A 25,016-nucleotide genomic window follows, 5' to 3' on the forward strand; every position below is an offset into this window, starting at 1 on the left:
TGGGAGAAAAGAGTTCTCTATTAAGATTTAGCAACACTTCCCCATGATTGGAAAGCTCTTAATTCACATCTGAGACCTCCAGAAAAAACAGATTTGGTGGTCCCGATACTAAGATGACAAACAAGCATGACAAATATTTAAAAACCTGAGGCCTTTATCTCAAAGCAGCAAAAAGACAGACCTCTATTTATTTTTCCTTGGCAAGTCACCTTTACAGAGCATTTTCAGTTAGTGACTCATTCAGTTATGAGCACTAAGCACATTCATGTCCCTCAGAAGGATGAACAGATTAGAAAGTGGGTGCCTAGATACCAGATATACTGCTGGGGCTGGCTGTTTGATTAGAAGACCAGCAGAGGCTTGAGGGTGGGGTGGGACAAGAGTCATCATCTTCTCTTATCTTCTTGAGAATGGTTGTCACTGCTTCTCTCCCCCATTGCATTTGCACTGAGAAACCTGCACTTCATCTCTTAACGATCACAGGAAACTAAATGTACAAGTCCAGGATTCCCAGGCATACCTTTCTGCTGCCCATAGGTGGAGAAAATCTGAAATCTTTGCTGTCCTGCCCTGTAACGCCTGAAATTGCATCCTTTACCCTTCCACATAGGGCCTATTCCAGCCCCATATGCAAGTACATGTTGCATGGTCAGACTTAAGGGAGCATTGTATTCAACAGACTGTGTTGTTAGTTTCTATCCCCTTGCCTATAGCATGACCTTCCATAGGCATTGACTTATTTTTCCAGGTGGGTGCTCCACCTCCACTCCACCCCCTCCCTCGAGGTCCCACCCACACTCCGACTCTTCCTGCCCCCACTCCTGAGGCCCCATGCAGCTGCCGAACAGTGGCCCAGCTGAACAGCTGTGGCTGGCAGATGTTGACCACCCCCACTATTTTTTTCCATGGGTGTTGAGCCCTGGAGCACCACGGAGTTGGTGCCTATGCCTGATTCTCTCCTCACTTGTAGCAATGTAAATCAGGAGCAATCCCAATGAAATCAGTGGAGCTACACCGATATAAAATTAATGAACCACAGTTGGTTCACCAGCCTGGGAAGCAGTCTAATGAGGCGCTGTGGTTCACCAGCAGATATAAACCCAATCTGACAAGCCAGAGAAAGCACGTCAGACTGGCAGTGCCAGCAGGAATCTGAAACACATTTCTTGAGTTGAAGAGGGTACTAAGCAGGGGCGAGTCTAGCTGGCATAGCTATACTGGCAAAGGCACTGTAGTGTAAACAAGACCTGCATTAACCATGTTTTTGGGCAGTTAATTTCCCTTGTTTCTTGAGGAAGAGGTGTTAGTGAGGGGGCATGACTGGAGGGCACCTATGGGAGGAGAATGATCTGCTACCAGCTCTGCCCTCCTCCTGGCCTCACCATTCCCCCGGTAGCGCTGGAAGGGTCAAGGGAAGAAAGGAGGATGGTAACTGATGTGCTGTGAGGAGCACATCCACTAGCTGGAAGCAGCAAAAAGAATAGCAGAGACCTCCAGGAGCTTCCCTACTTCAGGGAGCTATTGTAAAGGAAGGGGCTCTGCACAGCCCTCTGCAGTACAGGAGTATTGTTGTATGTGTGGAATGGCCCATTCAGTGGGGTGTGCTCAAATGAATTAGGATGCTCCAAAGAGATGAATAGTCTAACGCAATAGCTTTGGGTGGTGAGTTCCCCTCTACCTCAGTTTCAGTTGTGGAATACCATTGTTCAAGATAATCTCACTATGCATGTCAGTTTTAGAGCAACTGGAATATTATAAGTTTTCTTCGGGGGGGGGGGGGGGGGGGGAGAGAGAGAGAGAGAGAGAAAACGCCAGTATCTGAGGAATGCCTGACCCAAATTATTCCAAACTTGCACCATTTCCCCTGTTGTGGCATACCTAGATAATCTCATTGTGCATGTGGAATTAATAGAGTATTTTGAAAAAAAAGCTCATAATGCAGAGGGAGGACATATATTGGGAACCTCTTGATCAGATGACCTAAACTTGCATCATAAATTCTACCCCAGTCCCTGAATAGCTTTTTAATTATTGCTTCCCCAAAATGGAAATGGGTGGTGGAAATTATCCACAATTGATCCCGAGAGAGTAATATCAGGATCAGAGCCATAGTTTGAGCCCCAAGTATGTGTAAAAAAAAAAAAAAAAAAATCAGAAGTTTAAGAAGTGTAAAATTTGGATGTTACATGATTATTTCAGTGGGACTGTATCTCACTTAAACAACCTCAAAAATCTTGACTACTAAACCAACCCTGTGGTAATTTTCAAAGACAAGATTTTTTTTGAGGGCCAATTTCCCTGAATCAGTTTTCTCTTACCCTAACCTATTCTGTTGTGCTCCCAGCACTCTGTTCTATATGTACTTGCAACGGTGGAAAGGGAGAAATTTTCACACCCAGATCCAGTCTTTCAGCCCCACAAAGTCAGCAGTTACCCTGAATTCGGGGAATTATGATTGCAAAGGCTAATTTCATTTTTAAAGGTGATCTGTAAAGGGGCAATAACTGAGACTGTGCCTTCATTTGTTTTTCCTCTGATGTGTAAAGAAGGCATGAAGATTTGGGGGCCTAGGTGATTTTTTTTGTTTGCATGTTTGTTTTGGGGAGGGAAGATACATTTATGTTGCCTCCTTTTATGTTAAAGATCCAGGCCTTGCCTAGCCTAGGGGACTCATGCTTTGGCTTTGTCTAGACTAGAGTTGGTGGTCCAGTTAGAATTTGAGCTAATTGATCCTAAATGCTAATTGTGTTGAAAATTGAGGTTCTCCACAAATGTTTGTTTTGGGGCACAAAGTTTTGTGGTTTGCCTGAGGCATGTCCTGATACTTAACAAGCAATTGGCAATCTGACTGTAAATGCTAATCAATTACAAAAGAAGGACAAATGCTAGTCCAGACAAAGCCTATGATACCAGGAGAACTAGTGAAATGATATTCACAAGAGTCAAAAGACAGAAAATTGAGCAAAGGAGAGGGGAAGGGATTTTGAAAAACTGTTTTGTCTGATTTTGTTAACACCTATTTAACTTCAGTGCCAAATGAGTATTTTGGATAAAGAATGCATGTGTGCAAGGGAGGATGAGAGAGACAAATTTGTCCCTAGATTTTTACTATCTGGGCGGGGGGGGGGGGGGGGGGGGGGCAGGACAGTTTTCCCCCCTTAAATGGCACCCCTGAGGACAGACACTTCCCCACCTAGGCAGAGCAGAGCAGCTCAGCACTGGCAGAAATGGGGGAAAGGCAGTGGCAATGACTCTGCAGGCTCCCCCACCCCAAACTGCGCCCATGGTGGACTCCCCTCCCCCTCACCTGACACTGCAGCACCCCCACTCCAGCCAGGCTCCCTCTGCCTGAAACAGGACTCACCCAGTGCTGCCTGCAGTTGGAGTCAGCTGGGAGCTGGAGCTTACCCAGGAGATCTAGGTAGGCGGCAGGAACACCCAGGTGAGCATGGTCTCACTGCTGCTGATCAGGCTGGGCTTCTGCTGAGCAGAGGGAGCCCTGCACTCCCCCCTTGCCCACCCCTAGACCTGGCTGGAGCAGCTCCCTGAGGCTCCTGGAGGAGGGCCCCCCTCCCCCACCGAGGGCTGAAGCAGGGTTGGGTCAGCCTCTGCTGCAGCAAGCCCAGGAGCTACAAACGTTGAACAGCTCACAGCAGCTGTCTACTAACTGGATGGTGGGGGCGGGGCTGCCTAGGAATTACTGATCCCTGGCAATAGAGCACCCACGGAGTCCGCGCCTATGTGACTTACGTTTTCAAGATTTAACAAGCTAGCCTGGCTTTCAGGGGATAGGGGGGTTGCTCAGTGCCTATGAAAGTCAGAGCACTTTGATGCCCAAATTTAGGCACCCAGGTCAGAAAGCTGTGACCCTTATCCTGCACTCCTCAGGAAACATCATCCCTCTTCAGAGGACCTTTTCCCATTCATGCGCTCTTCCAGTTTCACCCAGCTAACCATTTGCTCAGCCTTGTCAAGGCTTAAGTTCCATTTAGTATGGGTTACCTTGGTATACGTTGTCTGTATTCTTCAAAAACTCAACAACAACTTCTCTCAGCTCCTGGATTGGCTGCAGGAAAAACAATTGAGAACTTTAAGGTCAGAGCACACTTGTCTTAGGAAAATGTGAGTATCCAAACCAAGACTTTGGGTCCCAAAGAGTACAGTGTGTTCGGAACTCACTATTCCATTAAATCACAACTCATCTCCCCACACCAGGCAGCCAAACCAAGGTGAATCAATGATAAAGAGGAGGGGAAATATTTGTAAGCAGACTGAAGTCTGTTCTTGGATTGCTAGATGCTGTCAGCAAAAAGAGAAACATTCCACCCCCTCCACACTTGGTCTGTGTCCTTACAGTTCTGGTGTCTACAGTATGTTCCTGTTTTCTGGGGAAGCCTGTCACACACCTCAATGTCAGACTTTCTAAAATAAAGATTAACTGCCACCATCCCATGCTCCTGAGAGGACTACAAGCCAGGGTCTGCAGGGACACCAGGTGGAAACAGGCTGGGCTTGAGAAGATGGAATATGACAAGAAATAGTACAAGTGCATAAGAGACCTACATATTATGGCTGCAAATTGACAGCTGTGCAGAGTCTGCCCATAACTCCTCCCACAGCGCCTCCCACCAAACTATTCTGCCTTCATCAAGCCACGGCAACTTCCAAACTCTGGTTGAAAGGAAAACTTAACATTGCCCTCCTTCCTACACTGTGATGGGGAGCAGGTGTCTCAGTGACTCCTGTGTGTTTGGAGAAAGGAACACAATTATACAGTTGACCAACCATCCTCACCTAAAATTAAAGCTAGAAGTGTAGCCATTTCAGTATGTCTATTCACCCCCATATAAGCAGCTTTAAAGAGACATTCAACTCATATGTTTAGCCACAAACACACACCCTCTAGCCAAATCTGGCTATTGAGCTCCAGAAAATTTGTTTAGCTTATTGGAGAGGATGGGTCACCATCGCTGTTTTCCCCAGCCTCCTGGGATAGGAAATATCTGAATGAGGTTTGCTGATGTCGAGGCCACCAGAACTAGCTGGGACATTTGCGAATTCAGAGGAAGTTCCGATGAGAAGTTTGTGGAGCAATCACTCACCGCAGCACCAGCACAAACTGCTGCTTCATACAACCCAGTCATGTCAATGGTGCCATCACGAGCCAGCAGCTTTGCCTTGCAGATCCAGAACTTGGCAAACTTCTCTGCCTCTGGGATACTGGACAGTGTGGTGAAGAGCTCCTCTGAAGGAAAACCCTGCAAAAACAGCCATATCAGGAAGAGAAGTGCAGGTTAGAATGGACGAAAACCACTGACAAGGTTAACGGTTAACATCCCTCAAGGACAGGAAGGATGGTCTTATATTTGAGGCACCTGACTGGAACTCAGTTAAATACCCAGTTCTGACATATATTTACTGTGGTGATTTTGGGCAAATCATTCACTTTCTCTGTGCCTCAGTTTTTCATCAGCAAAATGAGGATAATGTTGTGACAGAGGCCTATTGGTGGTTCACAGCTGTGTGTTAACAACTCATTAGGTCTGACATACTCACTACACCTAATACACTGTTGTCAGGATATATACCCCAAAAGTGTCACGTAATATGTCATTAAAAAACTAACAACTTACTAATCATTAATATTCTTGAATGCTGTATGTATGATCAACCCACAAAGGATTATACAGATGTGCTGGAATTATGATTAAAATGTATTTAAACAAGACAGGTATGGGGGGAGTTGATAAACAGGTATTTTCCAGACAAAGGAATGCAGTTCCGCCTGCTTGAATGTGCCTGCTATGTAAATTAAGCAAGGTGTGACAAAGGACAAAGAAAAGCATATTTGCATGCCAGGCAATCAAAGCCATCGGCAGAGCAAGTGGAGGAAAAAGTGATCACTTAATCTCATCGGGGGATGGAGACTGTGCCCCCAGGAAATCTTCCTGCCTCTTGAAGTTTGAGAGACTTTTCAAAGGTTTACTGGACTATAGAGAAAAGGGCAGAGAATCCCAAAGTTATCCTTCACCTGAGGAGGCAAGGAAAACAAGCACCTTGGACTGTGTGGGGATTCTGAATAAGAGCTAGTCAACCATTGCTGGAAAAGGAAGATCGTTCAAGGTAGTCCTCACCAAAGACTGTAGCTTGTTAAATTAGGTCTTACGTCATTAGAAAGCATATTTTTATGTTTGTTTGTAATCCTTTCTATCTTTATTCCTTATACCCGCTATCACTTAATCCTAGGTCCTTTTGTTAAATAAACTTGTTTTACTTTTACTATAAACCAGTTCAGTGCTGTGATTTAAGTGTCTGTCAAATCCCAGTTAAATTAATGAGTTGTAGTGTATTGTCTCTTTAAAAGGAGCAACAAACTTAACCTCTGCAAGTGCTCCAGGAGAGGGCTGGACACTGCAGGGAGACAGCTTTGGGGAAATTCGGGACTGGGAGAATGTTGGTCACTGGATGGTGGAAGGCAGGATGTGACCTGCACGACTGTGTGTGAGCTGTTGGTGTCTGAGCTGTGAGCCATAGCAGCATAACATTTAAGGCACCTCGGGTTGCGGGGCAGGCAGTCTGGGTTGAACCCCAAAGTGTCACAGATGTATCCTAGGGGCGTTGCGATGATACATTTAGTTTTTGGGCTGATACTGTGGTAATGGGGACTATATAAATACCTATACAGCTCATGTAAAGTCATTTGGCATTTCTAGCAATGAAATTCAACAACAGTAAGGTTCTTCAAGCATGTACAACTTTAGACACAAGTTAAGGTATGATGCTGGACTTGGAAGTTTCTGGGACCAAATGCACCGTGAGCAGCAAGAAAAAAATTGTGACAAGGTATTTTAAATAATGGGTAACACTCGTATCAATTATTTTGTCATCTATTAATGATGTAAAATTCCCATTTTAGCACAGATTTCAGTGCTGCTCTGCTGCATAACTTAAATCTCCACAGTATCCCAATTATATCTCTTACTGCAGTGGGCTATGGAATCTGAGCAACAGATTTTCATCCAATCTTAAGTAGAACATTAATATTTCATTAGTAGGAAAGAAACTGGCTCAGTATGGACACTAATACTGCCTCCAAGATCATGGATACTGCAATTTTGCCTTAGATCTGTACTGGCAGTTTGCTCCAACCCAGATGGCTACACCTAATTTAGGTGTCAAAGACCAAATTGCAATGGTCCTCAGCTTGACTACAGAGGCACTGCAGAATAGGGATGCTTGATAAGAACTATAAGAACGGCCAGACTGATGGTCCGTCTAGCCCAGTATCCTGTCTTTTGACAGTGGTCAATGCCAGATGCTTCACAGGGAATGAATAGAACAGGTCAACTATCAAGTGATCCATCCCGTTATCCAGTGGCAGCATCTGGCAGGCCAGATCCAAGCAGTAAGGCCACTGAGCACAAAGAATGCTGCATGCTGGGGCAGGCAGTCTTCACAAACCATGCCCCTGTATGACAAGTTAGGGTTGCCTCAAGCTACCTCTGCCTAACAGTTTCCCAAAACACATTAAGAGGAGCAGGTTGTTAAAGCCACTCCTGCTCGGTCCTCACCTTCTCAGCAAGTTCCAGACACTCTGCCAACATGCCATTGATCTTGTCCGTCACGCAGAGCTGCTTTCTCTTCTCCTCCTTCTCCATGCCATTCCAGAAGGACAGGTTCATCATCTCCTTGGTTGGCTTTTTAGCAGGCAGTGTCATGGGTGGACGTTTATACGATTTCCCTTTGGATGCCAACCACTGCTCCAGTTGCTTCCTATCAAAGGGCAAAGAGATCGTTAGGCCATCAACATCAGATTACCAGTTCTAATCGATCCCCTGGGCTACAGCTCTGATTTTTGTTTTAGTCATATGTCGAGTCCACTGTGTTGCTCATAAAGAGCTAACAGATATGACAAACATTCTAAGATCTATTGAAGGCTAGGAAAGAACCCTCTTTTTTAAAATTAAAGAGTCAGTTGCACCTCTTCTTCCCTACTCGATGATATGGTGAGGTCACTGGCGTTTCCATTCAGACTGTAGCTACAGTGTTTGACTGATTTATAAATAAGTTACTACATTTTGAATACAGCCTTCTGCTGATTCAGCATTAAACCAAAGCCATATGCTTCAACACTTGTCCTATGCTATGGGAAATTTCAGAGAACCTGTCTTGCTGCATCTGAACTTACAATCTCCTTCTATTGAAAGTGCATCATTAGCACAATCTCATTGCACTCTCACGCCCACTGCAAAGTGAAAATGACCCTATTCTAGCAAGTTTCACTTTACTGTTTTTGCTGGGGATAAGTAGAGGGGAGGGGTAAGATATGCACAGGAGAAAGGGAATTGCAGAAAGGGTAGGAAGAGCTCCAAGTTTAGCAGAGACCTACTTGCCAGATTGATATGAAAGAAGCTACCCAGTGAGTTCCAGAGACAACACTCTGATGGGAGGAGAAAGGAGCCCAGAGTGCTTCCCTTCTCCTTCTCCTTGAATTTCAAGAGGACCCAGTCTCCATTCTTGATCAGGTACATTTTTGAAGCTCAGACTAGAAGATATGATGACCTGGCAGATTTAGGCCCTACTAATGGGCAGCTCTAAGCAAACCCATCCAGTTTAAAATTATTATATTCAGGACCAAATGTGTTAATTCATAAGATCTTTCCAGGTACTTTCAAATACATTAGAAGATTTAGATTCCGTGCTTTCCAATGAGCCCAGACAGCAGCTTGAAATGAGCATGAGACAGAGTAATTCAATATGCAGCAAAGTTGTGGGGGTTTTCTGGAGGCAAGGAGCAGTGATTTTAGTAAAAGAATGGGCCCACCACCCAAAATGATTGCCTGTTTGTGTAGTCTGCAGGACAAAGGGAAAAAGTAAGGTCCTTTACCTTTCAAATGTTCTGGTCAGAAACAGGCCAGAGCTTGATTGTAACCTGGATGGTGAGGCAGACTCATGCCTTAGAAATCTCATCTATTTCTCATCCATGTGTTTTTTCAGTCTCTGGACATTAATACCAGTCAGAATGTAGAACACCTCAGTAGCCCAAAACTACTAAAAAGGACAAACTATTACTAACAGAACTTCCAGGTCAATTTAAGAAGATATTCCATCTCCTTTCAGATTGACATAATCCTGACTAGATCTGGTAAACTATTTTTGAAGGAATAGAACGCCTATGGAAATGTTACAGATATCTTGGTGCAGCTTAGCAGCATGTCTACTTGGCACTAGGCAATAAATATTTCACTTCCCCAGACCGGATCTGTCCACATCCCAGACAATAGGATTTACCCTAGCCTACTTTCAGCAGATGACATCATACAATGCACTGAATACAATTCAAAGAGCTGCATTTCCTGCATATGTTTTAGATATTGCTTGTTGCATGGGAAATACTGAGCCCGTATCTCTTATTCACAGCGTTGTTTAGAAGGGTACTGACAGAATTCTGCAGTTTAATACATATCCAAATTTTGGACGCAATCTGCTGGGAAGCATCCATCTGTGAGGTGGAAGAACACTGGGATCCTGGTGAACAAGTGAACCTCGAGCATTTCACTCTGCCTCAGGATGGCTGTATTTAATTTAGCAATACATAAGCTTTCCCTCGAAGAGGTACTTCCTTCAAGAGGTATCAGTAGTGAATTAGACACAGCTACTGCACCAGTGGAGTAAGGGAGAAGGTAGAAGCCCAGCCAGGGCATTTGACCCCCTCATGGAGAGGAAGGCAGCAGAAAGGTAAAGAAGAGCCCTTGCCACCATGAGGCAGGAGCTCATCTCTTGTGTGTTGACTCTGAAGAGGCATTACCTCCTGTCTCTCCATGAAGACAACTTGTCTTGGTGAAGGGGTGAGGAAACAGGTTAGCTGCCATGTTCAGAGTTACAGGCAGGAGGGAAAAGAGGAGAGAACCAGAAAGGAAGTTACTTACTTGCGATTCTCAGCAGCTGGGGTCTTGGGATCCTGATTACCCAGAACCTCTTTTTCTCTTAACAGCTCTCGCTTGGATGTTTCTCTCATATTCCTAAGCATGCCAACACTGGCTTGGTCTCTGGACATGCATGTGCTTGCAGTACAGTTTCTGGGGAGAGTGCTTTTGGATTTTGTATCACAAGTCTGAGAAGCTTTCTTCAAGTCTTTAATGCACTGCTTCCCTTTTGTTGCATTCATTTGCCAGTTGGCTGTGCCACTTGTTTTTGAATTGGGTCTCTCGGACATGGGTTTTGATTTTGCTTTCAGGTCCATCACAGAGGGCCTCTTGGAGACATGAGAATTTATGGGAGATCTTGTCAGTTTCAGATCTTGTCCTGCTCTAACCTGTTGTTTGGACCTTCCAACTTCCAGAGCGCCAGGAGTTTTACATGTTCTTGAGGGCTTCACATATTGCTTTCGTGTGGGCTGTCTTGCAAGACCAAGCATTCCAACTGCCCGTAATTTCACTGTGTTTTGCCTCATAACACTGGGATGTAGACACTGTTTTTCTGTACCCGATTTCTTGGATAGCCGAGTACTAGAAACAGTAAATATCTGGGAAGGAGGCACTGACCCCCGGGCTTTGCTGCTGGGTTTTTGAGGACACATGACTTTACAGCCAGGTGGAGATTTTGCTAGTTTATTCCAAAGTAGCTCCTTACTGGTCTGACAGGCAGTAACTCTGTCTTTCAGACAGACATTGTTCCTTGGAGCTGTGCCCAAGGAAGGCCTGTGAACCAAACCTCTTTTGCTCTCTGGCTTGTTTAAACCAGTCCTAGATTGTACTTTGATGTCCAGTCCAGACTCTGTCCTGTTCTCAGAAGATTCTAGAATGGTTTTACTAGGAAGAGTTACTTTATCACAGTCTACCATTTCTTGCAAATTCTCTGTTACTGAGTGGTGCTCCCCACAGTGGGGATCATTTCCAGTCTGGGTCAACATTACAGCCCGTTGATCTGTGACTAACCCTGGATTTTCAGATTTCACAGTCTCTTGTATTTGATTTAACTGATGACAGGTAGATGATGATGCCATTCTGTTCAGTTGCACACAATGGCTTTTGTTTGGTAGAAGGTTGGCAGGTGGCCCTGTCCTCTTTCCCAGAAGGTTGGGGGGTATACTCTTTGGCCTCTGGGACCCAGGGGCATTTGAGGATCTGTGCTGAAGAGCACGACGTGTACTTCTTGTGTTTTTGACAGCAGGTGCATGATCCTTCGGTATGCATTTGGACACTTTTGAGAGAACATCCTTCTGGGGCTGGACAACCTGAGGAGAGAGAAGATAACCATCAGTCTTAAAAATAAGAGAAATGAACAGAATCCACCAACAGATTCTAAATTAGACCAGGAGTTCATACTTCATATACATTTGAGAGAGAGAATAAAAAAAAGAAAACTAGGACTGGAAGGGACCTCGAGAGGTCATCGAGTCCAGTCCCCTGCCCTCATGGCAGGACCAAAGACTGTCTAGACCATCCCTGATAGACATTTATCTAACCTACTCTTAAATATCTCCAGAGATGAGATTCCACAACCTCACTAGTCAATTTATTCCAGTGTTTAACTACCCTGACAGTTAGGAACTTTTTCCTAATATCCAACCTAGACCTCCCTTGCTGCAGTTTAAGCCCATTGCTTCTTGTTCTATCCTTAGAGACTAAGGTGAACAAGTTTTCTCCCTCCTCCTCATGACACCCTTTTAGATACCTGAAAACTCCTATCATGTCCCCTCTCAGTATTCTCTTTTCCAAACTAAACAAACCCAATTATTTCAGCCTTCCTTCATAGGTCATGTTCTCAAGACCTTTACTCATTCTTGTTGCTCTTCTCTGGACCCTCTCCAATTTCTCCACATCTTTCTTGAAATGCAGTGCCCAGTACTGGACACAATACCCCAGTTGAGGCCTAACCAGCGCAGAGTAGAACGGAAGAATGACTTCTCGTGTCTTGCTCACAACACACCTGTTAATACAGCCCAGAATCATGTTTGCTTTTTTTGCAATAGCATCACACTCATATTTAGCTTGTGATCTACTATAACCCCTAGATCCCTTTCTGCCGTACTCCTTCCTAGACAGTCTCTTCCCATTCTGTATGTGTGAAACTGATTTTTCCTTCCTAAGTGGAGCACTTTGCATTTGTCTTTGTTAAACTTCATCCTGTTTACCTCAGACCATTTCTCCAATTTGTCCAGATCATTTTGAATTATGACCCTGTCCTCCAAAGCAGTTGCAATCCCTCCCAGTTTGGTATCATCTGCAAACTTAATAAGCGTACTTTCTATGCCAATATCTAAGTCGTTAATGAAGATATTGAACAGAGCCGGTCCCAAAACAGACCCCTGCGGAACCCCACTTGTTATGCCTTTCCAGCAGGATTGGGAACCATTAATAACAACTCTCCGAGTACGGTTATCCACCCAGTTATGTACCCACCTTATAGTAGCCCCATCTAAATTGTATTTACCTAGTTTATCGATAAGAATATCATGCGAGACCGTATAAAATGCCTTACTAAAGTCCAGGTATACCACATCCACAGCTTCTCCCTTATCCACAAGACTCGTTATCCTATCAAAGAAAGTTATCAGATTGGTTTGATACGATTTGTTCTTTACAAATCCATGCTGGCTATTCCGTATCACCTTAACACCTTCTTGTTTGCAATCACTTGGGCCCTCTTTCCATACACATTCTCAATCGCAGAGGCCCTGTGGTAGCTGTCTACATGAAAAAGTAACAGATACAGCTGTCCTGAAGTTTTCAATATCAGAGGCCACATGCATGGACCTCTCCATAAGGTGCATCCTGAGATGAGACTCAACTTTTGAGTGCACTTAGAGAAGTCTGTGATGTGCCCATCTTCTAAGCAAATGAGGCACTGAGTGTGGCAACATCATTAAGAGGCACAAGAGCTTTGCAAACAGGGTAGTTCTTAAAGCTTGGAGATTTATGCATTGTACGAATATTATCCCAATACATACATGCGCCATTCCAATGGGTACTGCTGACCAAAAGTCTCCATCTCAAGTGCACTAGGCATGCACATACCAACAGTGGAATATATATGTTGACAATCACTCAAAGGAGAACAAAAAACATTTAAAAATAGTAACTGAAGGTGGTTGAGTTTTGTTTGGATGTAGTACACACTTTCAGTTCTGAACTTCTGTGCAGCGTTGCTGCCCTAGTAGACAGCTGATGTTTCACCCCAGAGATAACTCTATTTTAGTAGTGGCTGAAACACCAAGCATATTGGTACGTTTCAAAGTCTGCATTTAATGCTTATTGACTTGCGGTCTTCAGCATTTTTAATATATTTAGTAAGAAAGGATTTGTATTTAATTGCCTCCTATGCCAAGCTAGCTACCACTCCATTGACACCAATCTCTTTAGTGCAAGGAACCCATTTTATTGTGTCAGGTTTCAGAGTGGTAGCCGTGTTAGTCTGTATCAGCAAAGACAACCGGGAGTCCTTGTGGCACCTTAGAGACTAACATTTATTTGGGCATAAGCTTTCATGGGCTAAAACCCACTTCATCAGATGCATGGAGTGAAAAATACAGTAAGTACAGCACATGAAAAGATGGGAGTTGCCTTACCGTGTGTGTGTGTGGGGGGGGGGGGGGGGAGTATCAGTGCTAATGAGGCCAATTCAATCAAGATGGACGTCGTCCCTTCCCAACAGTTGACAAGAAGGAGGGAAAATTACTTTTTGTAGTGACCCAGCCACTCCCAGTCTTTATTCAGGCCTAATTTGATGGTGTCCAGTTTGCAAATTAATTCCAGTTCTGCAGTTTCTCATTGAAATCTGTTTTTGAAGTTTTTTTGTTGAAGAATTGCCACTTTTAAGTCTGTTATTGAGTGTCCAGGGAGACTGAAGTGCTCTCCTACTGATTTTTGAATGTTACAATTCTTGATGTCTGATTTGTGTCCATTTATTCTTTTGCATAGAGACTGTCCAGTTTGACCATTGTACATGGCAGAGGGGTATTGCTGGCATATATCATATTGGTAGATGTGCAGGTGAATGAGCCCCTGGTGGTGTGGCTCTTATTACGTGTTTCTACAGAGCCCGTAACCACGCCTGGGCTGATTCCAGCATAGAGTACAGAACTAGATCATCATAAGAGAAAGGTCTTTTCTACTTACAGGCCCTGATTTAGAAAGTCGTGGTAACTGTGGATTTGGCTGATTGGTCCGGTCCTTTAAATAGGGTCTATAGAAATCAAACAAAATATCAATGTACCAAACAGGATGTTGAATGAAGGATTAAACATTAGGCAACAATTCAAAAGCAGTTTTAGTGTTGGTAGTTTTTTGAGCAGCTTTTTAATAGCAGAAACCAGTTAGTTAACTGTGTGACACCGGCAGACCAGGTGCCAGCTTATGCCAGAGCCCCAGGTCAATTCACCTGTGTGTTAGTATAGATCAAAGTGATTGTTAAATGTATGTGTGACACTCTGTACCCTAAAGCAACACCCTGACACCTCCATATTTACCATGGTGATATGATTATGATACGTTTTGTACAAAGCATTCCTTGTAAGGTATCATTTTAAAAGTCTTAATCTGTTGAACATTAATATCCTGTGGAACTGTATGTGCTATCATTGTACGTGGAGTTATGCTATGTGTGTGTTACTGAAAACTGTTGTGAAGTTGGAAACACCCACATTCAGCCTTTCAAGTACAACAATGGAGGGGCCAAGTGTGCTAATGGCCCATTAAAGGGAATACATACTCTCAAGGCCTGTCCCAGGAACCATATACAATGGAGACTTCTCAGAGATAGCACCTATGGAGACTGCTTGCCTCACATCATAGCAAAGGATCTTTCCAGCAAGCTGGAAGAAGCTATAAAAGGGGGAAGTGACATCATCGCTTGTCCTCACTCCCCTCACAACTCAACACCTGGAAACACATCTGTAGAACAAAGACTGAACTGGGGAGGCGGTCCGAGGCTGAAAAGAGGAATCCCACCCCCTGTGTATGAAGGAACTATACCATCAGGGTGAGACAATGCTTGATTTAAATATTTCTGTAGTTAATAAATCTGTTTTATATTTTACTTAAAACAGTGTGTTTTGGCATGAAGTACTTGGGAAATCTGTTCAGGAACAAGAGCTGGTGCATGTCCTCTCCACACTGAGGGAATGGGTGGACTGGGTTATAAACGTACACTGGTCAGGCTTCTGACCAGGGCAAGACGGGACAGTTCTGGGGTCCTAGACTAGGGAGCCGTGAGGAATTGGCTGGAGCCTCTTTATTGTGAGTGGTTAGCAAAAGCATTCATGTATCACAGCTGGGTGTGTCCCTGCCTATGATTTTTTTTTTTTTTAATTGAAGAGAAAAGATATATTTACCATTGAAATAAACTGGCATTGGAAGCCAGGTCATAAGCAGTTGTGAGCCAAATCTAATGCTGCAGCAGCCAGCGTGAATGCTGGACACAAACCCCAGGAAAGGTGCAGCACTAACAAGTCCAGGGCAGTTTTCCCTATTTCTCACGAGGCTTGGAACAGCCAAGCACCCATGTGGGGTGCAGGAGGTGCGAACCAAGCAGCTATGCTAAGCCTGGAGGGTTATTCCATCTCCACTCCTGCACGGGGAGCTGCTGTTCGTTTCTCACCCACGGTACCGGCTCTGGCACATGCGGGTCATAAGTCCATTTAGGGAAGACGCGCTTGTACAGATTCAGCATCACCATGTCCTGGGATTTCAGCTGCCCATCAAAACAACACTTCATGTGATCATGACTCCCTAGCAGCTCTGTGATGTGTCCTTTGCGGCCCCACTTGGTCCTCAGCTCCACCGGCTTAAACCACAGCACATTCTCTGTTAAAGAACAGCGGTCTTGCTGAAGATTTTGAAAGGGTGACCACTGAGCACCAGCCGCTTGATGCCAGTTCCAGGTTGCACCCAGAGAACTCATCACAGTATGAGTGTGTATTTGGTGTCTAAACTTCATGAGAACTAATGGGACATTACTTGCATTGTTTTCACTTATCTGTATCCTGTTCTAACATAGTAGCAAACATTTACATTGTGTATATCCCTGTAACAAAATAACCCATCAAAGGACAAGGACACCTTGTGAAATGCAAAAGAACATTAACAAAAAAGTACTAATTTCAAAGCAAGTGGTCATTGTGTGAGATGACTGAGGTCAAAGACCTAAAATACATTCCTTGCTCTCTGTCATCAAAGGAAAAGCCCATGTGGGTACTGACACTGTCAGCTTGTTTTCTGTGAGAAGAAGCAATACGTATGGATTCAAGGAAAGATCCTTCATCTCTGGATTGTTTGGATTCTTACAGGGAAGTGTATCAGATGCAAAGCAGAAATCCCCAGAAACAATCTGATTACCCTGAAAAGACTTTTGGGAAACTGGCAGTTTATTACATCACTGCCACCATTTGGAATTACAAACTGTGATTTATCTGTCCATATATTTTACCTGCTTTAACTTATCTATAACTCTTATTTCCTTTTCTTAGCTAATAAAACTTAGTTTACTATAGAAATGACTACCAGCGTTGTCTTGGGTGTATGATAGAGTACCAAGTATCAGGGGGTAGCCGTGTTAGTCTGTATCTACAAAAACAACAAGGAGTCTGGTGGCACCTTAAAGACTAACAGATTAGTCTAATCTGTTAGTCTTTAAGGTGCCACCAGACTCCTTGTTGTTTTTGATAGAGTACCAGTTTATTTAGGATAACTGACTAGTCTCTTGGGACTGGAAGCAACCTAAATGTGATAAAATGGTTATCTACACCAAAAATTACATCACAAAGTCCAATATTGTCTAGGTGGCAAGATACACTGGAGAATCTAAGGCCTGGTCTACACTTGCAAGTTTTTGCGCTAAAGTCAGCTTTTTGTGCTGAAACAACAGTGGCATCCACACTGACAAGTCACTTTTTGCGCCAAAACTCCTTAGTTGCAGCTCTGTAATAAAACCACCCTGACAATAGTCATAAGACTTTTTGCGCTGAGGCTTTAATGCTGTAGTGACAATATGAACGCCTCGATTGCTGTTATCACTGCAATTGGACTCCGGAAGTGTCCTACAATGCCTGCAGTGACCACTCTACTCATTGTTTTGAACTCAGCAGCCCCGCAGGCATGCATCCCTCCCCTTTCAAAGCTCCTTTCTGATGTTCTGACAGCCTTGGCTGCTGTGCTGCTCTGAGACATAAAGTAAATCATTAATGAGGAATGCTCCTGCTATCTCCCAGAATAGGAACAGAGGCAGGCAGGCGTGTGTGTGACAGTGAGAGACACTGTGCTGTGCAGAGCCATGGAGGAAGGTGGGAGCCGAGGTTGGGGTCTCCCCCTCCCGGTATCTCAGGACTGGTTACTTCCGATGGCTGTTTGAATTTATGAGACAGCATGCCGACACTCTCCCCCAACACACGGTATCTCCCCCCCCCCCCTCGCTGTCACACAGTCTCCCCACCACATTTCAGTTGAAAAGCAGCTGCCAATGGGATTGAGAAACCTACATCATGTGAGGCTGTACCTGCCCCATGAGGCATTGCAAACCCTTCCCAAAGCACTCTACGGCCAGTTGCATAGTGGAATAGCTACCACAGCTGCTCCAGTGACACAAGAAGCTAGTGTGGACACGTAACAGTACTTTTAATTAAAGCACTTTTATTAAAGTGGTATAACTTTTGGCGCAAAAACTTGCCAATGTAGACATACTGTAAGGCTGGGGTGGGGAACCTCCAGCCCATGGGGCAAATCCAGCCCCCTACTTAATTTCATCAGGCCCGCAGCAAGTCTCCGCACTGCTGGCTGGAAGCCCTGAGCCTTGGTGCCCCCCCACAGGGCTGGCCCTACTGCGGGGAGAAGCTAGGGTGCCAGGCCAGTTGGGCAACTGTCCCTGTGGTCCCTTCTAGGCACAGGGATGACCAGGGAAGCTCTGAGTCCATGTGCACCTATCCCCGCCCGCACCATACAGAGCCACCTGGCCACATCATGACCGCCTCCAGGAAAGGCATGGGGCTAGGGCAGGGAGGGGAGCCCACTGTGCTGCCACCTGAAGTAAGCGGCACCCAGCTGGAGCCCACACCCCTCACCCCCTCCTGCACCTCAAGCCACTCCCAGAGAATGCACCCCCACCCTGAACCCCGTGCCCCAGCCCTGAGCCCCCTCCCAGACCCCAATCCCCTCCCAGAGCCTGCACCCCAATCCTCTACCCCAGCCCGCTCCCTGAACCCCTACTTTCTGGCCCCACCCTGGAGCCTAGGGGGAAGCCCTGAGGGCCCCCCCCCCCCCAACGGGTCTGTGTGGGGCCCACGACTGATTTTTCTGTGGGTCACTGGCTCCCAATAGGAAAAAAGGTTCCCCACTTCTGCTCTAAGGGGACTGTTTGTGACTCCATAATAAGACTCGTATAGTGATCCAGGAGTTCACAGTTGTTATTGGCTTGGTGAAATCTAATTATAAAACACACCACCAGTCGGGAGCCACTCCAGACAACATGACAAACTGCAGTGCGATATTAATAAAGATTAGCAGCTCAACAGGAATTTCTATAGAGATTAAGTTTTGCTTAGTAAGGTGCTCAGATACTACTTGGATGGTGAGATACAAGGACCTAGATAGAGAATATGTATCTGATCATAACTGTGCGCTGACTAAGTGACTGAAAGATTATGGATTTTCTCCCCTCCCTACTAAGCTGTATTTCTGATCTGTAGAAACCGTCAAGCCACATAGCCCTCTTGAGGCCCTGCACTACCACAGGCAACATATGGATTCAATTTGGCCAATATTTGAAGGGCAGGGAGCCAGTTTTCCAACCCTGGCTCCCAGCCCTTATTCCTCATCACCCCACAAACATATGAATTTTTTTTTTTTTTTTTTAAAAGAGGGCTCGCCTTTGCCATAGTATTAGTACTTGTCAACTGAACATTAGGTCAGAATTAAAGAGTCAAGATCAGAAAGTCTCTAATGCCTCTCCTCTATCACCTCACACTATCTGAGCTATTTGCTTCCTCTCCTTGAGAGCATGACTTCAAATTTATTAGCACCAAATCTCCCCAGATCACCTGCAAATTCCCCTGCTCTATTCTGCTCCCCTATATTTTTACTACCTCTCTAATGTTGGCATCAGCCACAAAATGCAATCATTGTGCAATTTACAAACTTCAATTAAAGACAGACAAAGCACTTACACAGAATATAGTTTAAAGTCAACTAGAAATCTAGTCAATTAAAAAAAAAAGGTGAATTAAGAACAATTTCAGGTTCCACATCTGCTCCTACCCACACAAATCCATCTGCCAATTTGTGGCTTTACAACCTCATTTTTAAAAAATGAAATGTTTTTCTGTGAGAGACCCCCACAGAAACAAGGGAAATTGACCAAGGCCTCTGTCCTCCAATAGGATTTCCTTGAGCATAAGAGTGTCCTCAGAAATCCTGCTTCAAGACTGGGGCTTAACTGACAACACAAGATTTTTTTGTCAAATACACAGGGTGATTAATTTTTCAGTTACAGTAATCTTAGGTCCAACTATAGTCAACATATTCTGACCAGTGTAATTTGAGTCAACTATATCCCTTTAATTGGACAAAAAGACACAAAAAATACCTGAAGAGGCTATAACTAAGAAGAGATGATTCTGTTTTGTGACAGCAACTCTGTGGGGACCACAACTTGAGAACCAGGGTACTAAAATATGTTCCTCTTGTCATTATAGGGGCAGCTAAGCACAGAGAAACAGAAATTCTCAGCTAATCATTAACTGAGAATTCTGAAGTTAAGTATTAACAAGCAAGACAGGATTCAATTAGAAATTTGTTCAAACTCACTTTGTATTTGGACATTTCTGCTTTCCTTTACTTGCTAAATACTCCTGAAGCTTCTTCTGCCGCTCTTCTGCAACGAGATCACAGTAAAGTACAATATACATTTTTTAAAAAATCATAGGACTTAATATTTATAACATATTAATGAGAGTGGCTGATTTGTTTTAATTCACATTTAAATTATTTTACCCTAAAACAAATCTCTTGGGCTCCCTTCTCTGCTGACTGCACTAGGTGACACTATTCCTAGAAATATGTCACTGAAATCGATGCACCATAAAACTAGTTCATGTTTGTGGTGTTAATATTAAAGCTAACATCTGAAACTAAGACTTGAGTTCTAGAAGACATAACAAAGCAAGGTCTCATCTTTCATATGAAGGTTTGTTTTGTTTGAGGTGATTTTGGGAATACAGGGCAGGATGGTGCTGTGCTGAATCTTTCAAAGGTTGAACTAAAAAGGAGAACTGAGGCTATGGCTACACTACGGACCTTAGAGAGGCAAAGGTCTGCGGTGTAGCAGCTCTAATTAAACCATCCCCAATGAGCGGCAGTAGCTATGTCGGCAGGAGACACTCTCCCTCCAACATAGCACTGTCCATCCCAACGCTTTTGTCGATTAAACTTATGTCAGCCAGGGGGGTGGTTTTTTTCATACCCCTGACCAACAAAATTTTGCCAACAAAAGTGCTAGTGTAAGCAAAGCCTAACATGACGTTTGGTGCCATCACATAGTTCACTCTGCTTGTGTGTTATACCCCTTGCCGCATCTTGTGTCTGTCCTATCTATTTAGATTGTAAGATTTTGGGGGCAGAAACCATCTATGACTGTTTGTACAGTGCCTAGCACAATGAGGTTGGCCCCAAGGCACTAGCATAATAAACATGTTAAATAAAATGAGTTAATAAAGATGCTTCCCCCCCACCCCCCACAAGTGAGTGACGTTTCCCTCTGGTGTTATCCAGACTGGTGATCTGCTAGGTCACTCCAATCCTTGACTTGGGGAGCCAGTCTTACCCTGCTCTGCTGTGAGAACCCCTACGCCTAGGCTGTTCACACCCAGCCTCTGGCATGTAAGCTGCTGTCTTAATTGTGCAACTAAATGACACTAGCCAATATCCCTGGTCCCAGACACAATCCTAGGAACTTCCGTCTTGCAGTGTCCAGTTATGCCCCATGGACGCTGCAAACTTATATGAGTTTGTTAATTTAACAAAGAAATTGATATGTACCAGGCTTGTTATCCCAAAGGGAGTCTCTAACACACTTCAAACCAAATGTACTGCTTCAGGTAGAATAAACAAACAAATTTATTAACTATGAAAGACTGACTTATAATCATTTAAAATCTAAGCATAAGTCAGATTTGGTCAAATGAAATAAAAGCAAAATAAAAGCATTCTAAGCTGATCTTAACAATTCCAGTACCCTTACAAACTTAGATGCTTCTCACGACAGCCTGGCTAGTCACCCTTCAGCCAGGCTCTCCTCTTTGATCAGCACTTCAGTTGTTTTGTGTGGTGTCTGTACATGTAGGTGGGAGAGAGAGAAAGCAGGGCAAATGTCTCTCCCTTTTATCATGTCCTTTCTTCCCTCTTGGCTTTGCCCCCATCCCTTCAGAGGTCAGGTGAGCACTACCGCATCACAGTCCCAAACTGACCAAAGGAAGGGGGGGAGGGGGACGACTCACTCAAGAGTCCAACAGATCCTTTTGTTGCTGCCTAGACCAGCCTCCTTTGTTCCTGTGTGGCTGGGCTGGGTTTGTCCCATACATGCCCTGATGAGGTGTGAACTGTCTCTCTGCTCTTGGAAAGTTTTTGCCCGGGCTTATTTTAAGACATGAAGACACATTTTCATCCTCATAACTATATACATGAGATTATAACCTATTATTATCACAACAATTACTGTAACATCACTATAACAATGCTCAGTGCATCATGAGCCTTCCGAAGACACCCGACATGGCAAACTTTGCATTAGATAAAAGCAACAAGGAGTCTGATGGCACCTTAAAGACTAACAGATTTATTTGGGCATAAGCTTTCGTGAGTAAAAACCTCACTTCTTCGGATGCATAGAGTGAAAGTTACAGATGCAGGCATTATATACTGACACATGGAGAGCAGGGAGTTACTTCACAAGTGGAGAACCAGTGTTGACAGGGCCAATTCAATCAGGGTGGATGTAGTCCACTCCCAATAATAGATGAGGAGGTGTCAATTCCAGGAGAAAAGCTGCTTCTGTAATGAGCCAGCCACTCCCAGTCCCTATTCAAAGCCCAGATTAATGGTGTTAAATTTGCAAATGAATTGTAGTTCTGCTGTTTCTCTTTGAAGTCTGAAGTTTTTTTGTTCAATGGTAGTGACTTTTAAATCTGTAATAGAATGACCAGGGAGACTGAAGTGTTCACTTACTGGCTTATGTATGTTACCATTCCTGATGTCCGATTTGTGTCCATTTATTCTTTTGCGGAGGGACTGTCCGGTTTGGCCAATGTACATGGCAGAGGGGCATTGCTGGCACATGATGGCATATATGACATTAGTGGATGTGCAGGTGAATGAGCCCCTGATGGTGTGGCTGATGTGGTTGGGTCCTCTGATGCTGTTGCCAGAGTAGATATGGGGACAGAGTAGGCAACGAGGTTTGCTACAGGGATAGGTTCCTGGGTTGGTGTTTCTGTGGTGTGGTGTGTAGTTGCTGGTGAGTATTTGCTTCAGGTTGGGGGGTTGTCTGTAAGCGAGGACTGGCCTGCCTCCCAAGGTCTGAGAGAGTGAGGGATCATTTTCCAGGATAGGTTGTAGATCGTGGATAATGCGCTGGAGTGGTTTTAGCTGGGGGCTGTATGTGATGGCCAGTGGTGTTCTGTTATTGTCCTTGTTGGGCCTGTCCTGTAGTAGGTGATTTCTGGGTACCCGTCTTGCTCTGTCAATCTGTTTCCTCACTTCCCCAGGTGGGTATTGTAGTTTTACGAATGCTTGATAAAGATCTTGTAGGTGTTTGTCTCTGTCTGAGGGGTTGGAGCAAATTCGGTTGTATCTTAGGGCTTGGCTGTAGACAATGGATCGTGTGATGTGTCTTGGATGGAAGCTGGAGGCATGTAGGTACGTATAGCGGTCAGTAGGTTTCCGATACAGGGTGGTGTTTATGTGACCATCACTTATTTGTACTGTAATGTCCAGGAAGTGGATCTCTTGTGTGGACTGGCCCAGGCTGAGGTTGATAGTGGGGTGAAAATTGTTGAAGTCCAGGTGGAATTCTTCAAGGGCCTCCTTTCCGAGGGTCCATATGATGAAGATGTCATCAATGTAGCGCAAGTAGAGGAGGGGCACTAGGGGACGAGAGCTGAGGAAGCGTTGTTCTAAGTCAGCCATAAAAATGTTGGCATACTGTGGGGCCATGCGGGTACCCATAGCAGTGCCACTGACTTGAAGGTATAAGTTGTCCCCAAATCTGAAGTGGTTGTGTGTGAGGACAAAGTCACAAAGCTCAGCCACCAGGCTTGCTGTGGCCTCATCAGGGATACTGTTCCTGACAGCTTGTAGTCCATCCTCATGTGGATTATTGGTATAAAGTGCTTCTACATCCATGGTGGCCAGGATGGTGTTTTCAGGACGAACATCAATGCATTGTAGTTTCCTCAGGAAGTCGGTGGTGTCTCGAAGATAGCTGGGAGTGCTGGTAGCATAGGGTCTGAGGAGAGAGTCTAAATAGCCAGATAATCCTGCTGTCAGAGTGCCAATGCCTGAGATGATGGGGCGTCCAGGGTTTCCGGGTTTATGGATCTTGGGTAGCAGATAGAATACCCCTGGTCGGGGTTCTGGGGGTGTGTCCATGTAGATTTGTTCCCGTACTGTAGCTGGGAATTTCTTGAGCAGATGGTGTAGTTTCTTTTGGTATTCCTCAGTGGGATCAGAGGATAGTGGCCTGTAGAATGTGGTCTTGGAGAGTTGCCTGGCAGCCTCCTGTTCATAATCTGACCTGTTCATTATGACTACAGCACCTCCTTTGTCAGCCCCTTTGATGATAATGTCAGAGTTGTTTCTGAGGCTGTGGATGGCATTGCGTTCTGTACGGCTGAGGTTATGGGACAAGTGATGTTGTTTGTCCACAATTTCAGCCTGTGCACGTCTGCGGAAACACTCTATGTAGAGGTCCAGTCTGTCATTTCGACCGTCAGGAGGAATCCACGCAGAGTTCTTCTTCTTGTAGTGTTGGTAGGAGGGTTCCTGTGGGTCAGTGCACTGTTCAGTGGTGCGTTGAAAATATTCCTTGAGTCGGAGACGACGAAAGTAGGCTCACTCTCACAGTCCTTGGGAGGCAGGCCAGTCCTCGCTTACAGACAACCCCCCAAACTGAAGCAAATACTCACTAGCAACTACACACCACACCACAGAAACACCAACCCAGAAACCTACCCCTGTAGCAAACCTCGTTGCCTACTCTGTCCCCATATCTACTCTGGCAACAGCATCAGAGGATCCAACCACATCAGCCACACCATCAAGGGCTCATTCACCTGCACACCCACTAATGTCATATATGCCATCATGTGCCAGCAATGCCCCTCTGCCATGTACATTGGCCAAACCGGACAGTCCCTCCACAAAAGAATAAATGGACACAAATCGGACATCAGGAATGGTAACATACATAAGCCAGTAAGTGAACACTTCAATCTCCCTGGTCATTCTATTACAGATTTAAAAGTCACTATCGTTGAACAAAAAAACTTCAGAAACAGACTTCAAAGAGAAACAGCAGAACTAAAATTCATTTGCAAATTCAACACCATTAATCTGGGCTTGAATAGGGACTGGGAGTGGCTGGCTTATTACAGAAGCAGCTTTTCCTCTCCTGGAATTGACACCTCCTCATCTATTATTGGGAGTGGACTACATCCACCCTGATTGAATTGGCCCTGTCAACACTGGTTCTCCACTTGTGAAGTAACTCCCTGCTCTCCATGTGTCAGTATATAATGCCTGCATCTGTAACTTTCACTCTATGCATCCGAAGAAGTGAGGTTTTTACTCACGGAAGCTTATGCCCAAATAAATCTGTTAGTCTTTAAGGTGCCACCAGACTCCTTGCTGTTTTTATCTAATGCAAAGTTTGCCATGTCGGGTGTTGTTTTTGTAGATACAGACTAACACGGCTACCCCCTGATACTTTGCATTAGATATCGCACAATCATTTTACAAGGATTAATGTGGGGA

General features: G+C 44.6%; 1 protein-coding gene across 1 annotated transcript in view; it reads right to left on the reverse strand.

Annotated features, from left to right (window-relative positions):
- The window catches only part of CKAP2L (cytoskeleton associated protein 2 like), a 31,827-nt gene that overhangs the window by 2,573 nt on the left and 4,238 nt on the right, over positions 1 to 25,016 (reverse strand). Inside the window, exons 2-7 of the mRNA XM_054018096.1 lie at positions 19,797 to 19,863; positions 14,121 to 14,187; positions 9,930 to 11,236; positions 7,572 to 7,773; positions 5,103 to 5,258; positions 4,003 to 4,066 (exon numbers count right to left, since the gene is read on the reverse strand). Coding sequence (XP_053874071.1) covers positions 4,003 to 4,066; positions 5,103 to 5,258; positions 7,572 to 7,773; positions 9,930 to 11,236; positions 14,121 to 14,187; positions 19,797 to 19,863 — 1,863 coding nt within the window. The remainder of the gene's footprint in view (positions 1 to 4,002; positions 4,067 to 5,102; positions 5,259 to 7,571; positions 7,774 to 9,929; positions 11,237 to 14,120; positions 14,188 to 19,796; positions 19,864 to 25,016) is intronic.

This window comes from Malaclemys terrapin, chromosome 2 (assembly GCF_027887155.1).
Source record: "Malaclemys terrapin pileata isolate rMalTer1 chromosome 2, rMalTer1.hap1, whole genome shotgun sequence".
Taxonomy (NCBI): domain Eukaryota; kingdom Metazoa; phylum Chordata; order Testudines; family Emydidae; genus Malaclemys; species Malaclemys terrapin.